This window comes from Chelon labrosus, assembly GCF_963514085.1.
Source record: "Chelon labrosus genome assembly, chromosome: 18".
NCBI lineage: Eukaryota > Metazoa > Chordata > Actinopteri > Mugiliformes > Mugilidae > Chelon > Chelon labrosus.
Genome location: NC_140351.1, coordinates 408,567 through 429,939, shown reverse-complemented (window position 1 = coordinate 429,939; position 21,373 = coordinate 408,567). Strand labels below are relative to the sequence as shown.

Sequence of the window (21,373 nt, the reverse complement as noted above, 5' to 3'; positions counted from 1 at the left end):
GGTGCCGGGGCCTTCCTATTGGCTACTGCTGCTGTCAATCACCGGTGACGGTGTGGCTGATTTTCCTGGTGCGCTGTTGCAGCACCGACAGGAGGCTTGTGTAGTGCATGACGGGAAGGTTGAGACCAGGTCGGGACTGGAGCAGCTGCAGGAAGACCAGCTCATGTCCCAGAGACCCTGAGACCAGAGTCTCCCTCTGTCAGTCTCTGTGTGTGTGTGTGGAGCTGCGGGACGTGCTTTTAGGAAGTGGACTATCTTCTGTCCTGGGACCTACACCAGAGTCCACGGACGGACGGACGGACGGGCGGACTGGTCCTGCTGAGTGAGGCTGAAGGTAAGAGTCACCTCATGTGTTCATCTCAACAACGGTTGAAGGTCACCATGACCTCTGACTCTGAAGTCTCCATCTAAGCTGTGACCTTTTATTTGTAGCAGTTGATAGTTTACACGTGTTTCCCTCAGTCAGCTGTGACTCCTCCCTCCAGACTCTGTTAAAGGTTGAAGCTGCTTTGTTTCCTGATTGGTTCACACGTCAACATCTTCATGTTAGAGATCAAATCAGAAACTAATAAAATCTGTTTAACGTGAATCATAAATAAATACATGAATGAGTGGAGCACGTGGGGCTCCCCCTGGTGGATGGCTGCAGTACAGGTTATATAAGCCCCGCCCCCCTCAATGACAGGGGGCGGGGCTAAAGTAGATTAGATAAGACAGATAAAAATATAAGTAAAAAAATAAAATAAAATAGAATAAAATATAAACTGTAAACTTAAAAGGATGTAGCTCTTTTATAGTGTTTATACTCTTTTACCATCTAGATTTTCTACATTTTATTACTTACTTATTTATCTTTCTATTTCATTCTTAGTTAGCTCATCTTCATTCTGTTTTTTATTCTTCTTACAGTCTCAGCTATTGGCTTCCACCGGGACCAGAGTTATTTTGTTCCCCCTCATCTACCAACATGTGTTGAAATGACAGTAAAACTCATTGAATCCTTATTTACACACATTTACAGTTTCACAGCTGTGTCACTAAAGTGCAAGGCTCAGTAATACAGTTATACATTAGACGTTTGATATAATGTTCAAGTTATTAGACGCTGTATAGAAACAGGATGTGATGTCATGATGATTGACAGTTGCCATTGACAACCGCTCCCTGAAGCTGTCCCTCATTGGTTGTTGAGTTTTATGTGACGTGTTGTTTTTATTGAGTTTATTTTCTAATTATTTCTTTATTGACACATGTTCCATTTCAGTGGTTGTGTTTTCTACGACGTAAGACATAATAAAATAAAGTCAATGTATTCTACACGTCTGTCTGGGACTAACGGAGAAGAAGAAGATTCATGGATTCATTCAGCTCTAAATAGAGACAGTGACACATGGGAGGAGTTTACGTTTCTCTAAAGACGTATTATTGAGTTGTTCATTAAGCAAAAAGAAACCTGATGATTGTTTGGATGAGACGTCTGGATCTACTTCCTCTCTCTAAGTGGTGGGAAAACAATGGCCCCCGGGCCTCCTGTGGCCTCCTATGGCCTCGTACGGTCCATCCTAACGATCACATTCATTTCTCCTTTATCCTCCAACTCTCTGTGTCTCTGTTGATTCCACTAGATGTAGATACCGTAGCTCTAATATTATTAAATAGTGAGTTTTGTCTCATTATAAACGGACATGGGGCATTTTTAGGAGCGTTGGGTCACATGTGTAAAAGTGGCCTTTATCACCACACAGATCAGAGTATTCAGAGTCAGATTAATCCCTTAAACAACATCGTCATGATCAACGCGTTGATGAACTTGCTGATGTTGTTCGTCTGCTCACAGGTCCAGATGGCCAGCAAGGCGAGAAAGCTCAGGAACCAGGACAGTAACCCGTGCATCGAGGTAACGTCCGTCCACACGCCGCGTCCCGTCAGACGTCTCTGTGGTCGTAACGTCTTCTCTGTGTTTCAGGAGAGCGACGCGTCCCAGAAGTGTTTAGACGTCAACAACTATGATAAGAGCATGTGTTCAGCTCATTTCCAGAGATACAAGAGCTGTAGGAAATACTGGGTGAGTGCTTTAACCAGGGGCCATGCTTCAGGAGATAATGACTCAATGATGCTCATGATGATTGACCGTTGCCATGACAACCACTCTATGAAGTGGTCCTGTAGGAGCATCAGTATAACACAATGAGAACAGACCTGAGGGACCTGAGGGATCTCTGCAGCATGAGTCTGTTAAACATGTTAGATGTTAACCTGGATGGGACAGGTGGGGTGGGACAGGTGGGGCAGGTGGGACTGATGGAGCAGGTGGGACTGATGGGACAGGTGGGACAGGTGGTTGAGGCTTAAATTGACCTTAAACACCTGAAGTCTGACGTGAGCTTGACCAGTTCATGGATGAGGAGACGGCTACGATCCCAGGGACTGGATCTGAAGATGAATGAAGTCTGTGTGACTTGCTCCACATACTCCACTCTGTCATTCTGTAAACAGAAGAACAAAATGCATTCTGGGATACCTGGCTGTGTCCTCCATGGATCATTATATAAAAAACTTGTAGAGCCATGGACGGTGAAATGAATTCTGAGACTAAAGTGTGTTTTTGTAGCAGGCTGTAAAGGTTCCTGGAGTCATTAGAGGAGAGGGAGGTGTACCTGTTAGAGGAGAGGGAGGTGTACCTGTTAGAGGAGAAGGAGGTGTACCTGTTAGAGGAGAGGGAGGTGTACCTGTTAGAGGAGAAGGAGGTGTACCTGTTAGAGGAGAGAGAGGTGTACCTGTGTTAGAGGAGAGGGAGGTGTACCTGTTAGAGGAGAGGGAGGTGTACCTGTTAGAGGAGAGGGAGGTGTACCTGTGTTAGAGGAGAGGGAGGTGTACCTGTGTTAGAGGAGAGGGAGGTGTACCTGTGTTAGAGGAGAGGGAGGTGTAGCTGTGTCAGAGGAGAAGGAGGTGTACCTGTGTTAGAGGAGAGGGAGGTGTACCTGTGTCAGAGGAGAAGGAGGTGTACCTGTTGGAGGAGAGGGAGGTGTACCTGTGTCAGAGGAGAAGGAGGTGTACCTGTTGGAGGAGAGGGAGGTGTACCTGTTAGAGGAGAAGGAGGTGTACCTGTTAGAGGAGAGGGAGGTGTACCTGTGTTAGAGGAGAAGGAGGTGTACCTGTTAGAGGAGAGGGAGGTGTACCTGTGTTAGAGGAGAGGGAGGTGTACCTGTGTCAGAGGAGAAGGAGGTGTACCTGTTAGAGGAGAGGGAGGTGTACCTGTGTCAGAGGAGAAGGAGGTGTACCTGTTGGAGGAGAGGGAGGTGTACCTGTTAGAGGAGAAGGAGGTGTACCTGTTAGAGGAGAGAGAGGTGTACCTGTGTTAGAGGAGAGGGAGGTGTACCTGTTAGAGGAGAGGGAGGTGTACCTGTGTTAGAGGAGAGGGAGGTGTACCTGTTAGAGGAGAGGGAGGTGTACCTGTTAGAGGAGAGGGAGGTGTACCTGTGTTAGAGGAGAGGGAGGTGTAGCTGTGTCAGAGGAGAAGGAGGTGTACCTGTGTTAGAGGAGAGGGAGGTGTACCTGTGTCAGAGGAGAAGGAGGTGTACCTGTTGGAGGAGAGGGAGGTGTACCTGTGTCAGAGGAGAAGGAGGTGTACCTGTTGGAGGAGAGGGAGGTGTACCTGTGTCAGAGGAGAAGGAGGTGTACCTGTTGGAGGAGAGGGAGGTGTACCTGTTAGAGGAGAGGGAGGTGTACCTGTTAGAGGAGAGGGAGGTGTACCTGTGTTAGAGGAGAGGGAGGTGTAGCTGTGTCAGAGGAGAAGGAGGTGTACCTGTGTTAGAGGAGAGGGAGGTGTACCTGTGTCAGAGGAGAAGGAGGTGTACCTGTTGGAGGAGAGGGAGGTGTACCTGTGTCAGAGGAGAAGGAGGTGTACCTGTTGGAGGAGAGGGAGGTGTACCTGTGTCAGAGGAGAAGGAGGTGTACCTGTTGGAGGAGAGGGAGGTGTACCTGTTAGAGGAGAAGGAGGTGTACCTGTTAGAGGAGAGGGAGGTGTACCTGTGTTAGAGGAGAAGGAGGTGTACCTGTTAGAGGAGAGGGAGGTGTACCTGTGTTAGAGGAGAGGGAGGTGTACCTGTGTCAGAGGAGAAGGAGGTGTACCTGTTAGAGGAGAGGGAGGTGTACCTGTGTCAGAGGAGAAGGAGGTGTACCTGTTGGAGGAGAGGGAGGTGTACCTGTTAGAGGAGAAGGAGGTGTACCTGTTAGAGGAGAGAGAGGTGTACCTGTGTTAGAGGAGAGGGAGGTGTACCTGTTAGAGGAGAGGGAGGTGTACCTGTGTCAGAGGAGAGGGAGGTGTACCTGTATTAAACGCTGACAGACACTGGTCACAGTTTTCTCTCGTCTCCTTCCAGCACGGCGTCATGCTGCAGAGGAGGAGAGACGGAGTGACGCCTGACATGCCCACGGCTGCAGAGAGGCTGGAGATGCTCTCTGCTCTGGGAGGGAAACCGTACTAGAGAGCTGCAGTGATCCTGATGCAGAGAGGGGAAGGGTCACCTGGTCACACCTGGTCTGCTGGTCTGGACGGGACCTCGGCTCTGTGAGGGGTGACGTGGACTGACTCTACAGGAGAGGAGTGAAGCTGCTCTCTGAGATGTTCCAGACTGAGACATGAGCCCCGTGTGGAGGCGTCAGGGTGGAGGCGTCAAGGTGGAGGCATCAGCGTGGACGGATGCTTGTTGGTTGAAGCAGTGATTCATCTACTGAGCCAATAAAATTGAAACCAGTGTTGGAGCTTCATGTCTGATTTGTTGTGATGGAGCCGCCAGCGTTTGGTGGTGGACGCTCCCAGGTACGTCACTGATGAGGAGGTCACCTGTCTCAGCAGGCGTGTCCTAAAACAAGGAGCCTCGTTTCTTCTTCTACTGGTTATTTGTGGATGAATGATTCTTTACTCAAAGTAAAAAATAAAAAGAATCTGTTTAAAGTCTGGTTTGTTGGAGAATACAGCTGTTATGTGTTTGTGACTGGTTTCACTTTAAACTCTTTAAATCACGTCAGTAGAAACAAAATGAAGTCAGATATTAACTTTGGTTTTAGACTAAAGAACTAGTTTTAACAGTTCAGACCTGTAGACAGCAGCCTGTTCTATCTATAGCTGCTGGTATAACTGTGTCCTGGTAGACGTATGTCAGCCTCATGTCCTCAGACTCATCCCTCAGCATCAACTAGATCGTCCTCCAACCGTCCAGAGACATTTTATTATAAACTAACTCCTCGGTCTCAGAGCTCACAGGACGTGTACGACCTGATTGGTCGACAGGTCTGTGATGGAGCAGAGTCTCCAGATCACCTCCTTCCAGGTTAAAGCTACAGGTGCTTCTCCTCTCAGCCGTCACCAGGTGGCGCTGTGGCAGCGTTAACGCCGTCTTCCTCCAGCAGAAGAAAACCAGCCACATGTAGAAGTTGATGTGTTGCTGACATGAACTAGTCCATCTGCTTCATCAGTGGTAAGACTCATTTAAACTTCAGACCCTGAACTCTTTGTCTTTAGGTTTTATCTTTCTGTTCCTCCAGCTGATCAGAGCTGCTTCCTGTCTGTCAGACATTAATGAGTATTAATATATAAACTACTGGACACAGGCTGTTAGTGTAACTACAGATATTAATACAGGTATTACGTCTAACAGACATAACTCTGCTATTAATGATCACCTGAATTAGTGACGTGTTCATTAGTAATGAGCCTTTAACACATTCTGATTGGCTCTCAGCCTGTAGATACATTAAACCAGTGTTTCATCTGTAGAAGAAGAAACTTGATCATTAGTTTGAACCAGATCATGTCCTCTCTGGACACCGTTAGACCAGATAGACTTCACTCAGAGATAATAATCACTCAACAGATAAGAATCAGTTTAGAGTTACAGGTTAGTTTTCATTTCCAGTTTCTCTTAATGTTTGGTCTGTTTTACTTTGTGAGACGTTCTAGACTCTGTTCCGTTCAGTCAGGCTGTGGTTTGGAGGACAGGTCCGTCCCGCCGTCCGTCCGTCCCGCCGTCCGTCCGTCCGTCATGGACGTGTACATTGACCTCTGCTGTTCACTAGGGTGAGATCAGGTTTCCTTCAACTCTCAGATCTTCCTCTGCTCTAAAGAGAAGCTGTACATTCTGAGAGGAGGATGACGATGATGATGATGATGATGATGATGATGATGATGAAAGGTCACAGAGGTCAGCTCTGACAGGATGTCCCACATTTCATTCAGGGACACCTCTGACCTATGACCCATATTAACTGACTGAACAGACCTGGATTAAACAACACCATGGTTCACATCGTTTCTCTGTCAGTGAAACGTAATAAAACCTGAGCTCAGGACGAGTTAGGCAGATTATTTATTATATTATAATTATTATATTATAATTAGGGGTTTATCTAATTAATTAGAGGCTTTGTAATTAATTAATCTCAGTTAATCACGTTTTAATCTCATAGTGGACGACTGAATCAAATAATAGACACAGACATGAATACTGTAAACTCAAGCTCTTTAAAGTCTGGGAAAATTAATTTCATTGAATTTCAGTTCACAACAGTAGAAAAACTATAATTAGTTTTCTCTCTCTGTGTGTGTCCAGACTTCCTGTGTGGTTAGCATCACTGCTCCACGCCGCCAGAGGCCTCAGGACCGACCACGCCTGTCGCAAGAAGGTCTACCGCCTCCTGCACAGGAAGCTGGTACTGCTGCAACCACTCATTCATTCATTCATTCATTCATTCATTAGAATCACCAGTTAACCTAACCAGCATTCTAGCTCCACCAACACATTAATAAAACTATTCATCTCCTCCTTTGATTCCTGACACTGATTCCATTTCATTTTAATATTTAATTAGTTTATTATTCCTGTGAATATTGTGCGTGTATATTTCTATCTTTATAGATTACAGTATATAATCTAACAAGGTGACGGAGTCCCGTCAGGACGGTTCTCAGGTGAGTCCTCTTTCTCTTCTCCAGGTGTTTCACAGGATTGGTGTGAAGGAGGGAGATGTGCATCAGCCCACCTACGTTTACCCTGACGAGGTGAAAACGTTGATACGCTCCGTCTTCCCTCAGGGTATCTGTGACTACCCAGACCCCTGCCACGGTCAGGTCAGTGGAACATCTGGCTCTAAACAGCTGGATTATCAGATACAGGCTGAAGAGAACCAGCACTGAGTCTAATGTGATCCTATACAAACAATATGTGACATGAACAAGAGACTCTGAACGTCAATACATGTATTCATACATTCATTCATTCATTCAAGGATGTGACCACTGATCTGGTCTCTAGAGTCCAGGTTAAACAGGTCCAGGTGTGAACACTGATCTGGTCTCTAGAGTCCAGGTTAAACAGGTCCAGGTGTGAACACTGATCTGGTCTCTAGTGTCCAGGTTAAACAGGTCCAGGTGTGAACACTGATCTGGTCTCTAGAGTCCAGGTTAAACAGGTCCAGGTGTGAACACTGATCTGGTCTCTAGAGTCCAGGTTAAACAGGTCCAGGTGTGAACACTGATCTGGTCTCTAGTGTCCAGGTTAAACAGGTCCAGGTGTGAACACTGATCTGGTCTCTAGAGTCCAGGTTAAACAGGTCCAGGTGTGAACACTGATCTGGTCTCTAGTGTCCAGGTTAAACAGGTCCAGGTGTGAACACTGATCTGGTCTCTAGTGTCCAGGTTAAACAGGTCCAGGTGTGAACACTGATCTGGTCTCTAGTGTCCAGGTTAAACAGGTCCAGGTGTGAACACTGATCTGGTCTCTAGAGTCCAGGTTAAACAGGTCCAGGTGTGAACACTGATCTGGTCTCTAGAGTCCAGGTCAAACAGGTCCAGGTGTGAACACTGATCTGGTCTCTAGAGCCCAGGTTAAACAGGTCCAGGTGTGAACACTGATCTGGTGTCAGTCCACATGTGGAGGTGGTCTGGGACACATGTGACCTCCTTCCTTTGGTAGTGTAAACACACAATGAGTCCTGGGTCACATTAAAGACCACCTACTCAACAGGGCTGATCTGAGGAAGAGGAGTTTAACTCATTCATTCATCCACTAGTAGAAATGATCAGCAGCTGCTCTGTGTCGTTTCAGGTGGTGAACGTTACTGTGGAGGATTTGCACAAAGTGGAAACAAACTCGAGTGTCTGTCAGTGAAGGATCATGAACCAATAGGAACTCTTCATGCTCGTCATCCTTCAAGATGTTTGACTTGAATCTGGTTCCGTGTTATTCAGCGTGAATAAAATCGTTCTGTCTGATGCTCTGGGATTATTTTATTAATTATTCATTCATTCATCTTCTATAACCTCTTGTCCTGTGAAGGGTCATGGGGGGGTGGAGCCTATCCCAGCTGTCACTGGTCTAGAGGGGGGTCCACCCTGGACAGGTCTCCAGTCTGTCTCAGGGCTAACACAGAGAGACACTCACACCTACGGCCAATTTAGAATCACCAATGAACCTAACCAGCATGTCTTTGGACGGTGGGAGGAATTAAACAGAGAAGACACAGGTCTCCAGTGACCAACAGAACCAACAGAACTTTATGTTGTAATAACAGAACTCTTTCATTGTGCTCAGTAGAACCTGTCTTATTGTTTAGTTCAGTCCAGTGAATCCAGGACCCCTCTAGTATCAGTCTGACTCAGTTTGACATGAAATAAAACACCTGACAGGATCTGACACTCTGACCTGAACACCTGAGGAGAGATGAGGATGATGATGATGAAGAGGAGGTGTTCATGTCATGTGATCGTGTTCATGGACCGGACCAGCAGGGGGCGCAGTGACCAGGATGCCATCGGGCCTGAATGGAGTCTGAATGTGAGGGGAGAGTTCTGGGACTTCTCTGAAAAGTGAAATGTGTCTAACGGAGCTTCCAGGGGGGACGTCCCGTGTGGGATAGGTGCTGTTCGGTCTGGGACATGGCGCCAGTCCGGACCCCTCTCTGAGAGCTCGCTAATGGACTTCAGGAGCAGAGACCCGGACACGGGAGGCGGACAGGAGCCGAGAGGAGAGGAGCCGAGCGGAGGGGGGCGGTCGGAGGGGACCCTGGATCTGGATCGGTCCTACCTGCTGTACCGGAGCGCCGGGTTAAACGTGGCCGCTTACCTGCTGTGCTGGACCCTGCTCAGGTGGTACCAGGTGAGACCAGCTTCTTCACCTGTTGATGTGGAGTCACATGTTAATGATGGTCTGTCACATGATACAGTTTGATTCATCACCAGTGATTTAACAAACCAGTCCGTCTACTGTTTAGTGTCTCAGTCTGCTTTATACTCAAATTAAAATTAGATTGAAATTATTTGAGTTTCAGTTTAAAAATCTAAACCAGCAAATTTAACTTTGGTTCTTTAATCTGTGAAACGAGAAGTAAAATAGAAACAAGTGCTTATTAGATTCACACAAGAAGAAGAAGGTGTAGTAGTTTCCATCAGTGATTTCAAATCTTTTCTGTCTAAACGGAGCATGGACATGACTCTGGAACAATATTCAGATGTAAGTTTAGAATGTCTGACTCAAGGTATCTGGTCATCTGGATTTATCTCTGAATCTGGAGAAGAACCAGGTTTATTTAGAGCTGAACACAATGATCCATGGACCAGAGAGACCTGAACCAGAGAGACCTGGACCAGAGAGACCTGGACCAGAGAGACCTGGACCAGTACCTTCTAGGGTTGACCTGTTCTCACGTCCCAGTTCTCTCAGAGCTGCTCCTTTAAAAGTGTTTTCATCTCCTACTTTTTAATTTAGTTTTATTTTCTACCTCTTCCTCTCTCTTGTCTCTGTTTTTTTGTGTTTTATATATTTTTAAATGCTCTGACTCCTCCGATCATCACGTTGGTCAACATTACTTTTAAATGTGTTTTAGTAATAAACTGAGAACGTGACGTAAACATCGTGTTAACATGAGCATTAGTTATCACAGCATGTTGTTCCTCTTCTCTATAAATGTAATTAATATTAACTCAAGTCTCCTTCTTCTCTCTTTAGAGACTCAGATGTCAGTGTGCTCCTTCTCAGGTAAGACAATAATACATTATAATAGTCTGTAGTTCTAGTTAGAGCTGGAGGCAGAGCAGAGAGAGGCAGTGAGTCTACAGGACGTCTGCTGGAGTCACTTTGACCAATAGAAAGCTCATAACTACTTTAAATCCTTGATAACAAATTAAAAACAGTTATATGTGTCAGTGTGTAAATAGCTGAGCAGCTTGGACTGAGATGCTTTAGAAACACACCCAGATGGAGACTCTGCTGGGACGCTCATGAATTATGCACACGAGGAAACAAAACACTGTGTTAAGTGCATGGGACGGGGGGGGGGGGGCTCTGAGGTTCCCAGCGCTGGCCCCAGCCTCTGGAGCACTTGTTATACAAATGAAGGAGTGGATGCGTGATGGCTTCCTCCTGTAACTGTTGGTTACCCAGGAAATATGGAGGGAGCTCTCTTTTACTCACTAGTGGAGAGAAAACCAGAGATCAAGGCCGTCTGCATTCTCCTCTCATTAAATCTGTTGCTGTGGAAACCTGAGGATTATATTTAATCTGAAGGTTATAAACATCAGCCTCAAAGATCAACCACATGTCAGTTTGGATCCTAATACAGGTATTAGAGGTTACAACATGTTGAAGGATTTTAATTCTTAGTGCTTAAAGTTAGGCATACACTGATCAGCCGCAACATTATGACCAGCTTCCTAATATCATGCAGGTCTCCCTTGTGGTGACTCATCAGAGAATGGACATGGGCCTTCTGAGGGTGTCCTGTTGTTAGTGGGGGGGGGGGGCAAAAAAGGTCAAAGGTTAAAACAAAGGTATTTATGAAGCCAAACCTGATCTGTAGTAGTAATTTATTTAAACCACGTCCCTGTAGCATCTAAACCTCTTCTTCTGTTTTAGTGTTGCTTGGCTGGAGTCAGAACTGTCTAACCATGAAGGTCGTCCTGTGTTAGTCAGTAACTAGTGTAATGTGGATGTGTGGTGAGGTGGTAGTAGTTGATCATCTAAACAGAATCCATGGAGTCCACTCAGTCAAAGGCTGAACCCAAACAACAACAACAAACACTGAACGTTTAAAAGAAGAGAAAAGTTTCCTGGAGACAGCGTCAAGGAGAAACATCTTCCAGAGAGGGTTAGGGAGTTCATGGCAGCGTTGGATGACCACTGAACGCTGCATTAACTGTGTAAACTGTGTAAATTCTCATCTAGTTCCTTCATGTGTGTTGATCAGTTGTGCTCTTCGCTCACTGCTACTGAACAACGTAGATGCATCTTTGGTCATTTTCACTCGTTTATTTTCCACAGCAAACAAAGCGATTTGTGAAAACAAGGCATTAGTGTGATTAAAGTGTTGGTCGGTTTCTGGGTGACGAGCTTCAGTGGAGGCTAAGATGTTGCTCTGGCACAGAGACTTGGGGGGGGGGGGGGGGGGGGGTACACCAGTAGGCAAAGCTGTGAGCTTGTGTTCTTCTAATCATTTGCTTCATAGCAGCAGCTAGAAATGAACAGAACGGCCTGGCTCCATCTACCACTATATAACTAACTCCATGTCACGTTCCAGTTGACATCAGTTCATCTTCTTTCCTCTTCTCTGAACATCCTGGATCTGAGACAATAGCATATAACTCACCTTAGTAAAAAGAACATTAAATCTAACATTAATTCTCTCTTTTTAGTTTTAGATGACAGAATAAGAGAAAGATTTGATTTAAATATAACAATCTAACAACTGTTGCTTTCTTCAGTTTTTGTTTCTGAAGTTAAACTAAAAGTAGAATTGATTAAGTTAAACTAAGTTGTATTTATTTCAGCACATAGTTCATCCCACGCTGAGTTCAGCTTCGGTTCTTTTTCTGTCCGTTTCAGCGGATGTGCCAACGTCTAAATGGGTTGTGCTTGGCTTTTGAACCACAACAGCTTTTCTGTCCCTCTGTAATTGTGACAGCAGCCGGGCCAGAACACAGCCTTTTATTTCAGGCCTTCTGGGAAGAGAGCGGCTGGCCTGTGAGTCATGGCTCTGTTGGGATGCACATGATACCAGGTTACTGCTGAGACATTTAGACTTCTGGGTCCATGTAGCAGCAGCATTGTTTGGGCTTTATTATGATAGTTTTATATTGTTTTATTGACCTGTAAACATTAGCATCCCTTCCCACAGAGATACACGGCTGAAGTACAGACATAGTGGAGGTCTACGAGTGTTTCAGAACAGTTCTAAAGCTAGACGCTAAGGTTAAATGCTACGGTTAGACACTAAGGTTAGATGCTATGATTAGACACTGAGGTTTAATGCTACAGTTAGATACTAAGGTTAGATGCTAAGGTTAGATGCTAAAGCTAGACGCTAAGGTTAGATGCTAAGGTTGGACACTAAGGTTGGATGCTAAGGTTAGATGCTAAAGCTAGACGCTAAGGTTAAATGCTACGGTTCGATACCAAGGTTAGATGCAAAGATTGGGCGCTAAGGTTGGACGCTAAGGCTAGACGCTAAGGTTAGATACTATGGTTAGATGCTAAGGTTGGACGCTAAGGTTAGACACATAAGGTTGGACGCTAAGGTTGGACGCTAAGGCTAGATACTATGGTTAGATGCTATGATTAAATGCAAAGGTTAGACAGTAAGGTTAGACTCTAAGTTTAGATGCTAAGGTTGGTCACTGACACGTCATGACTCACAAGGTAAACGAGTAATAAAACAGGAAAGATAACTGGAAAGAGCTGCTGCTCATATTTAATTCATAGTTCACAGTATGTGACGTTATAATAAAGAAGCTTCATTAAATGCTAGGACTAATGTGCAGTGAAGCTAATCGTGAAGCTAGCTTGCATGGTAACTTGTCCTTGAGTAAGCGACTGGTGCAGTTCTTAGTGTTAGCTGGCTCTGTATTTATAGCCCGGCTTCTTAGTGTCTTTCCTTGTTATTGAGACACTGATCACCGTGTACCGGCTGTTTTCAGGCTGGATTAAGTGGTGGCGTCTGCAGAAGGACAACGCTGGTAACAGGAAGTGAAACGGGAAGGTTTTAGTCAAAGGACACATCAGTTCTGGTGGAACAACCTGCAGGCATGTAGGGGAGGAGGAGACCCTGCAGTGTGGTTATCTGTTGGAGCTTACAGTATGAGTGGGGGGGGGAGGGGGTCATGGGAGCATTGGTGAGCTGGTTGGCTTCCGGCGTTTGTTCTCTGGTGCTGGACACAGCTGATGCATGGAGAGTAAGTATGGCTCTGGTTACGAAGGAGAACAATCAGTTCATTTTCTAGAGAAACTGTTTGTTAGATTCTACGTCTCCGTCCAGATGGAGGAGGACACGGTGGACCTGGAAGTCTCAGCTGGACGGTCTACCGCCAACATTATGACATTTACCTCCACCCAACATGCTTGATTTATCAGAGTTTATCAGACTAATGCAGCGTTTAGAGGAGAAAACTTTAATGATGGTGTGTAGCTGATTAGATCGTCTGTGTCATGACGGGGGAGAGCATCTAGCTCATCTTTACTGCTGCACCAGCTGATTATCTTGTTAATACTGTAGCATCGTTAGCATACGACTCCCTCTGAAAAAGAAGATCATGAATCAGAGGAAGTTTACTGACATATAAATATAATATAACGGTAAACAGGGCCCACAGTTCTTCTCTGGGTCACATGGAGCTCTGTTAGAAACATCCTAATTCATGTGGACGCCTTCTCTTCTCTGCATAGATTGTTTTAACCAGAGCATCCATCAGAGAATTAAAACATTTAAGACTCTCACGTATTATCCAGAATAAAGAGAAGCTGCTCTTGTGATTACTGACAGCCTTACACCGCTCATGATTTGCTGTGGACTGTGCTGACGTCTCCTGGTTTCTGATATATCTTCTTTTGTGTTTCCACAGTCCCATGGAGCCCTCCTAGACTGTCCCAGTGTCTCTGACAGATTGTCCACAGAGCGGGAGGCGTTTGCTGCCGACCCAGTGGAGTGGTGCGACACATCGGATGAGTGTTATGAATCCAGTGAAAGAGATGACTCTCTGCAGGGACTCGAGGATGCCGATGTCTGCCGGCGAGCTGCAGGTGGCAGGTTCTCCGCTGGACTCCATAAAGTCAGACGGAGGGAGACGACGTCAGCTAGAGACGTCCAGACAGAGACTAATGTTTGGAGGAAAAGTCCAGAAAACCACGTGGACTGTAATACTCCCAGAGACCTGAGCTCAGCTGTGACCAGACCCAGCCCAAGGAATGACATACCAACACATGACGTCCTCCGAGAGCGGTCCAAGGACAGCACACAGTCATACGGTTTACATCACCAGCAGGTAAATACTCTACCAGACTCTGGAGAGGTGAAGCTGTATGTGCAGCAGGGAGAGAGGAGTCCAAACAGAATCAGTGGATGGACCCAGACTGAAGCATGTATGACACTAGCTGCTAAAGAGGACACGACTGTGGAGACGTGGACGACTCAGACAGAGGTGGAAGAAACATTAGAGACGGGTTTTATTTTAAATGGATGCAACAGAAAACATGGGCGCAGTGTGAACAAGGGGTATTTATCAGATAATAGAACACATCCCATAATACAGAGCAGCTGTAGAGATGGACTAGATGCACCAGACAGTGTTTCTACACCAGCACACTGTGAATGTGGAATAAAGCTAATGAGAGACGTCCCTGCAGCGAGTCCAGAGTTCAGAGACACACATGATACAGAGAAGAGGTCAGAGATCCAGCCTCAGGGTCACGCTACTGGAGCACAGCCCCAGGACCAGGACCAGGACCAGGTTCAGGACCAGGACCAGGATCAGGCACAGATATCCGGGGCCTGTTTCCAAGACCAGTCTACAGCTGAGGGAACTGAACCATCTGGGACAGTGAATGAATTCTGTCCTTCCTTCACATCTTCCACATCTTCTCCTCCAGTGGAGCTCTGTGCCACTGACCTTACTGTACTTCCAGACGTCTCTAAACATATCTCCCCCCTCATTTTGGCCGACAGCAAACAGCTAGCCGAGAGGCACTCTGATCCAAATCAAGCTAAGAATGCAAGGTCACAATCAGGACTTGTTCCAGGCCAGACTCAGGGTTTAATCCCTAATCTCTTGGAGCAGGAGGTGGCTGCGATAGAAACCCCCACTCATGTGCAGCTCCTTTCTGAGAGGCTGGATCCAGGGCATCATTATGTGGAAGACTTTTCATCTAGGATAGGATCCTCCTCCTCCTCTCTGCTTCGTCACAACAAGACAGAGGAGTGGGGGGGCTGCCATGTTTATCATGACCAGGATAAAACTGTGGAAGCTGTGGGTGAAGACAAACGTCCACATTCACAGACTGTCTCAGAGGAGCTCTCTGAGGACGGTGTCCCTGGCGTCTGTTCCTCTCAGCTCAGTGAGAAAGGAGACACCTCTAAGGCAGCTCAACAAACCACTTCTCTGACAAACACACCAGCTCCTGTCGGCTCAGCTTCAGGCCTCTGTACGCTGGATGAACTGAACGGGACCAAACCTAAAGCCGCGTCTCTTCCTCTGGTGTCGGACACCAACAATAACACCAAGGCCTCTAGCGACGCGCTGAAAAGAGGGGACGGTGTTAGCTGTTACTGCAAAAGCAATGTGAAAAAAGCTTGTCCCCTGGTTCCCCCTCTGAGATATGCAAACATTCACCCACAGAAAGACGAGGACGAGCCCTGGGAAGACCTCTCTGTTGAGCAGAGACCCAGGAGGGACATGGAGGACTGTTTATCTGAGCTCGGTCACCATTGTCTTATAAGTGCGTTTCATGCAGACGAGCTAGAGAAGAGTCATGGTGCTACCAGAGTTGTAGAAATTCCACAACGTTATAACTCAGACAGAGATGAAGGTCTTCATCAGGACAGGCAGGACTCAAACCAGCCAGGGGTTCAGAGCCTACCCAACACAAGAGAGGACACACAGCAACAAGTTAAGACGGTGAGCTGCTCGTATCCTAACATCAACCCTGCTAACAGTAGTTTAGAGCCAATCCTGGAGCTTCCACACCACCAGACCACACAGGAACCTGGTGCTGCTGCAGAGTTAGATCCTGAGGAGGCTGCAGAGAACCCTGATCTGAGCTGTAGCAACGAAAAACCAAACAAAAAGCCCAGTCAGGCAGGAAAGAGGGGCTCTAAATTCTCTGTCTTTGCTAAAATGCCTTCTTTTAGGAAGAGTAAGGCCTCGAAGGGGGCCAAAAGCCAGGAGGAGCCCCAGACTTCATCCGATGGTGAAGAGCCAGGGCCCCAGAGAGACATCTCAGAGGATGACAGCCTCAACCAAACTGTCCAGAGAGTGTTTTATTATGAGAGAGAAGAAGGACACAGCGGCTTCTCCTCCTCTTCCTCCTACACTCGTCATGTCAGTCAGCTCTTCAACCAGGGAGGGGCTGGTGAGGACAACGGAGGACCAGGTCCAGACCATGTCCTCCTCAGGGTGGACTCACCACACGGGAAGAGCTACAAGAGGAGCAAGAGCAACGACACCTTAAACATCCTCACGCGCTTCACACAAGCACACAAGTCCCTCTCCAGCTTCTTCGAGTCCCGTTTGAATGATGGAGAGAGTTTGAGCGTTGAAGTGGATCCTGGTAAAACCAGACCCTCCTGGATGAGGCTGAGGAGGACGAACAAGTCGCTGCCACATGACTGCAGCAGCACAGCTGGGAGCCAGGACTGTGCAGACTCCCATCCACACCTGGACAGGCTCATCAACCCGGGGTCACCGTCCTCCCTCCGAACCCTTTGCCACACCGACCCCATCTCCCACCGCAGGGCTCCTCAGAGAAGTCAGACCAAACACGATGGATGCAGATCTGAGGAGCAGAGAAACAGATGTTCACATAGTGGTCTATCTACCTCCCTGTGCACATTCTTAGAGGACCTCTCAGGCCTTGTCCCACCTTTGAGCCCCTCCACTTTAAACCAGCATTCACCGTCCTGGACAAGACCCCACCCAGGGGCCAGCAAGGACTCACCTGAGACCCCCCAGAGACCAATGAGCCCTAAACCCAACACCCCCAGGCCGGCGTGTCATCGCCAGGTTTCTCCCCACCCCCAGTCAACAAGGAGCAGCTCCGTCTCCCCCATCTGTCACTCAGTCAGCGTGGAGGGACTGACCGACCCCCCCGACAGGCCGAGGACCCTGAAACCTTCAGCCAGCCCTCTGGCTCTGAGCCTCAGTCCTCTGGATGCAGACAAACGGTCACACCTCGTCCTCTCTGCCACCGGCTCCATCAGTGACCTGGAGGTAAGAGGAAAAACTGCTCTTCATCGTTTATGGATCACTTCACCGTTTTCATTCACTTTTATTTTCCAGATTCTGCAGTGGTCTAATGAACAGGTGAACTAACGATAGCTAGCGCCCCCCTGTGGCTTTCTGCAGTAGAACAGGCCCCTACAGACCAGGGTTGATTCCTTATTTAGGTTGGAAGGGGAAACTCTGGTTTGGGTGAGAATGAGGAGGATTGAAGTTTAATCCAGGGCTGCCATTCTAAAACTTCTTTAGAACATATTAAAAAGAGTTAATAAACTCTAATCTATAATAGATCATTTAGAGGCCAGGGTCTCACTCAGAGGCCTCTCAGTCCGTTTAACGTGGCTTCTGTTTCTGACAGGCTTGTGCACAATTCAGAATTGAATTGAGAATGACTCCTAAATTCCAATTCAATTCTTGAATTTGAATTGAATTTGAATTGATGTCAAAAACAGGATCTAGAATTACAATTCGAATTTGAATTAAAGGAAGCAGAATTGCAATTCAATACAAATTCAAAGAAATTCATATACATAAGTGAAGTGTTTAACAATGAAGCTTTACAATATATGTCAGATATGATTTCATTACATATTCTATAAATGACATTAGTTTGAACTACTTGTACAGATTACATTAACAGGAAATGTTTCCCCCCAGCAATGAATGTTAAAAGCTCTAGTCACAGAACACATAATTAAGTTTGATTTATTGTAATTGTAATTTTGTGGAACACAATGGAACGTGACTCCATATCCCAGAATGCTTTGCTTTAACCAAGTATTTAAAATGGTTGCCAAACAATTTGAGGTGGACATTTGTTTGAAAGCTTCTTTTCTACACAATTTGATGGTCAACACCGGACTTTTTAAGTTTCAGAAGTCCCTTACAACTTCAGATTACAAACGTTTATAGATTTAACACCTGTAATAACAGCAACATGGAAAATAATAGCAGGCCTAAAAGGTCATTTGTAAATATCTTGCCATACCAGCTTCCTCTGCACCTGTTGAGAGAATCTTTAGTGTTGCAGGAAAGATGTTCAGACCAGAACGGTGCAGACTCAATGATAAAACTTGAGGAGCTATTGAGAATTAGATGCAACAGTGTTGCTCAATGAGTTTTGCATTGGAATAAATGACAACTGCATTTACAACGACTTTGTGTTATTTGATTACTTTGAAATGAAAATAACATTTTGAACAAAACTAATCAAACATTGAGGGAGTAATTTATTTCAAGAATTTGATCATTATCTATATGTTGGAACAAAATGTATGCAGGGTTGAGGAGTGACTAGTTATGTGTAATGACATTATGCTATTAAATTACAAAATTAATGTAATTGTATGTGAGATTCAACACATTCTTTCTGTTGTGTGACTGTGTGGAATTTCTTTGAATTGCCATGAATTTAATTCCACTTCCCGTCATTCCAACTCCAATTCAAATTCAACTTCCTGTGGGGCGGAGTCAATTCAATTCAAATTCCAACTCATGAATTGAATGGCGGCCAATTCTGAAATTCTGAATTGTGCACAAGCCTGGTTTCTGACTTCAGGTAAATGTCTGGATACTTGACCTGGTTCATTCACCAGATAAATAATAATAGTTAGAGCAAGCTGCAGCAGAGTTATAACCAGAAACAGCTCTAGGTTCATTTACTGAGTCTCCTCCTACCACAGGGTGCAGGTGGATCTGTCCTCAGAGACTAGAGAGATCACAAGGAGTCTTTAGAAACACCATCATTCATCTGACTATGAGGAAATGACCCAGAGTCTGAATGAGGACGGTTTATAATATGTATGTAGCTCTATATTCACAAAAGGCTCACAGTAGCTCAGTGGCACATAAAAAACACTCCTCCGAACACAAGTAAAAAGAAAGATAGAATAAAATAAAGGTAAGGAGGTAAGGAGGCCCCGGGGACGACCCAGGACACGATGGAGGAATTATCTCTCGTCTGGCCTGGGAACGCCTGGGGATTCCTCTGGACCCTAACCCCGCCACCCTTAAGGGGAACAAGCGGTTACAGAAGATGAATGAATGAATGAATGAATGAATAAAATAGTAGAAGCAACTAATGAACAAGAACTAGAGGCAGCAGTAAATGTATATTCTATCCATAGGGAGGATTAATAACGTGGAGTTGTGTTGTTGTTGTCCAGCTGGATAGAGTAGAGGATGAATGACGTCCTGAGTGGAGCTGGATCCGTCTGTTGGACAATGAGCTCCACTGTCCCTCTATAGTCTGGTGGACTGTCCATGATGGAGAGACGTTTGTCCAGTGTCCATTCATTAATACATTACTTGCACCGTGAAACAACAACATCTGCAGCATCAACCGTCTTAAAGGCATCAGATAGAAGAATGAGCGTGTAGCTTCATTCTGGTCACGTCTGCTGAAGGTGAAGTTTCTTTACTCTTCTTGTCCGTCTGAAGGAGTCTGTCAGGAGAGGAGGAGAGGATACTACGCCTCCTTTATTCATCCACAGCTGATGAGACTTCCTCTCTGCTTGAGAGCATTTTGGGTTTTTGCTTGACAGTGATTTGTAGATGCCAGAGACGAGGAGACGAGGAGACACTGAGACCAGCTTTATTTTAATGTTGTACACCACACACAGCACATAGAGTTTATAATATTCTATTATTTTATGTCTAAAGTCTGTGTGATATCAAGGATGGTTGGGCTAGATTGTGTGGCTCTGATCTTAAAAACTAAACCTGACGGTTCATAGTTGTTCTGATGTAAAGAGCTGAGCAGGTGACTGTGACTAACCAGAACAATGTGCCAAGGCCACACGGAGCTGTGCACGCCCCTCCAGCCGGTCCAGGTCAGGTCATCTGGAGGAGGAGGAGGAGGAGGAGGAGGTGGAGGACAAGGAGGACAGGGCCTCAGTGCTCTGTGACTGGCTGGTGGATGGACGGCCACGAAGGAGACGGTCTTCAGATGACCTCTGGATCGAAGAGCAGAAGAAGTTCAGATACAAACAGGACTCAGCCATGAAGAGGAGCACGGGTCAGCTGAGCGTCCCCTCGTCTGAAAACATGGACAAAGTAAGACGTGACCTCCAAACCTCAGATGTCTCCGTCTCCGTCTTCTATCACTGCCTCCTTTCCTGGACCGTCTCTTTTTCTTAGATCTACAGCCTGGGTGTCTGAGTCTGACCTCTGCTCTGTTTTCTGCATGGCCTCCTAATCTCTGCTCTGTAATTCATTCATTCATCCATTCATACGTTCATCCATTCATATGTCCATTCTGTCCTTCGTCCAGTGAGTTATTCTGACGTCCACTACCAGGGATCTGAAACAGTTCTCTGTTTTCACAGACGGATGCTGGAGTCACTCTGGGGCCCCCCGTGGCCCCCCAGCGAATGTCCCTCAAGGCCCACGGCTTCTCTCAGAGCACCCCCTCTGGTCTGGACTGTCTGGGCTGGAGACGATGCACCTCCTGCTCCTGTAAGTATCCTGTTTGTTGACAGTTGACCATCAGGAGCAACCAGAGTCATTAGAGTCTTTGGTTTCCTTGCTCCTCCCCCCCTGCACTCTGGTCCTTTAACGTTTAATTGTAGGTGTGTTCCCCACAAGTTCTTTGAGGCTTTGAAATTATTGTTTTGCCATTTCATCCAATCTGACTCCACCATTAATGGACTTTTTTAATGTTTGTCTCAGGATGGGACAGTGAGGTGAATCTGATCCTAGAAGATCAGTCAGAGTATTTCAGCATAAACATCTTTATTCACGCTCCACACAGTTTGACAGACTGGACGATACAATCCTCATGAATTCATTATAATAACAACGGTATGTGCAGTGGGGTTGTGTAGTACATTTCTGCTGCAGCAAAGATTAGATTAGATTATACGGTGACCTGGAGGACTGAGGACTGAGACGCTCCACAGACCAGATGAAACATGTTGAATGAAGATGATTGTTGTTCCTGGTCAGTGTCTGACTCTGTTCCAGTGTTTAGCTCCTAAATGATCTGAATCATCTGTTCTAACTTGTTGTTGAGATGTTCTTCCTGGTTCTTAGTTCAGTTGAAGCTTCAAATGAGAACTAGCACAACTCTAAAGGTTTTAGATGAACACAGACAAGAGCAACAGCTACTTTGTCAGA

The 21,373-nt window shown here is 46.1% G+C and overlaps 2 protein-coding genes across 2 annotated transcripts; both read left to right on the top strand.

The window, feature by feature from the left end:
- The first annotated feature begins 105 nt into the window (after positions 1-105).
- chchd7 (coiled-coil-helix-coiled-coil-helix domain containing 7) lies at positions 106-4,759 on the top strand. The gene is made up of 4 exons (XM_084566029.1): positions 106-334; positions 1,838-1,897; positions 1,967-2,065; positions 4,383-4,759. Exons 2-4 carry the CDS (start codon positions 1,844-1,846, stop codon positions 4,485-4,487), a joined length of 258 nt encoding a protein of 85 aa, XP_084422155.1. The 5' UTR covers positions 106-334; positions 1,838-1,843; the 3' UTR covers positions 4,488-4,759.
- A 947-nt stretch (positions 4,760-5,706) lies between these two features.
- LOC311503361 (uncharacterized protein) lies at positions 5,707-8,287 on the top strand. The gene is made up of 4 exons (XM_084566028.1): positions 5,707-6,079; positions 6,612-6,711; positions 6,995-7,129; positions 8,106-8,287. The coding sequence occupies exons 1-4, from the start codon at positions 5,814-5,816 to the stop codon at positions 8,166-8,168; spliced, it is 564 nt and encodes a 187-aa protein (XP_084422154.1). The 5' UTR covers positions 5,707-5,813; the 3' UTR covers positions 8,169-8,287.
- The last annotated feature ends 13,086 nt before the right edge of the window (positions 8,288-21,373 follow it).

What these genes read in the sequence shown, in the direction of transcription:
- chchd7 (XM_084566029.1), top strand. Translation starts at nt 1,844, where the DNA reads ATGGCCAGCAAGGCGAGAAAGCTCAGGAACCAGGACAGTAACCCGTGC. An exon ending in ACAGTAACCCGTGCATCGAG is followed by an intron (nt 1,898 to 1,966) that starts GTAACGTCCGTC and finishes TCTGTGTTTCAG; the next exon opens with GAGAGCGACGCGTCCCAGAA. An exon ending in AGAGCTGTAGGAAATACTGG is followed by an intron (nt 2,066 to 4,382) that starts GTGAGTGCTTTA and finishes GTCTCCTTCCAG; the next exon opens with CACGGCGTCATGCTGCAGAG.
- LOC311503361 (XM_084566028.1), top strand. Translation starts at nt 5,814, where the DNA reads ATGTCCTCTCTGGACACCGTTAGACCAGATAGACTTCACTCAGAGATA. An exon ending in GACCTCTGCTGTTCACTAGG is followed by an intron (nt 6,080 to 6,611) that starts GTGAGATCAGGT and finishes GTGTGTGTCCAG; the next exon opens with ACTTCCTGTGTGGTTAGCAT. An exon ending in GCCTCCTGCACAGGAAGCTG is followed by an intron (nt 6,712 to 6,994) that starts GTACTGCTGCAA and finishes TCTCTTCTCCAG; the next exon opens with GTGTTTCACAGGATTGGTGT.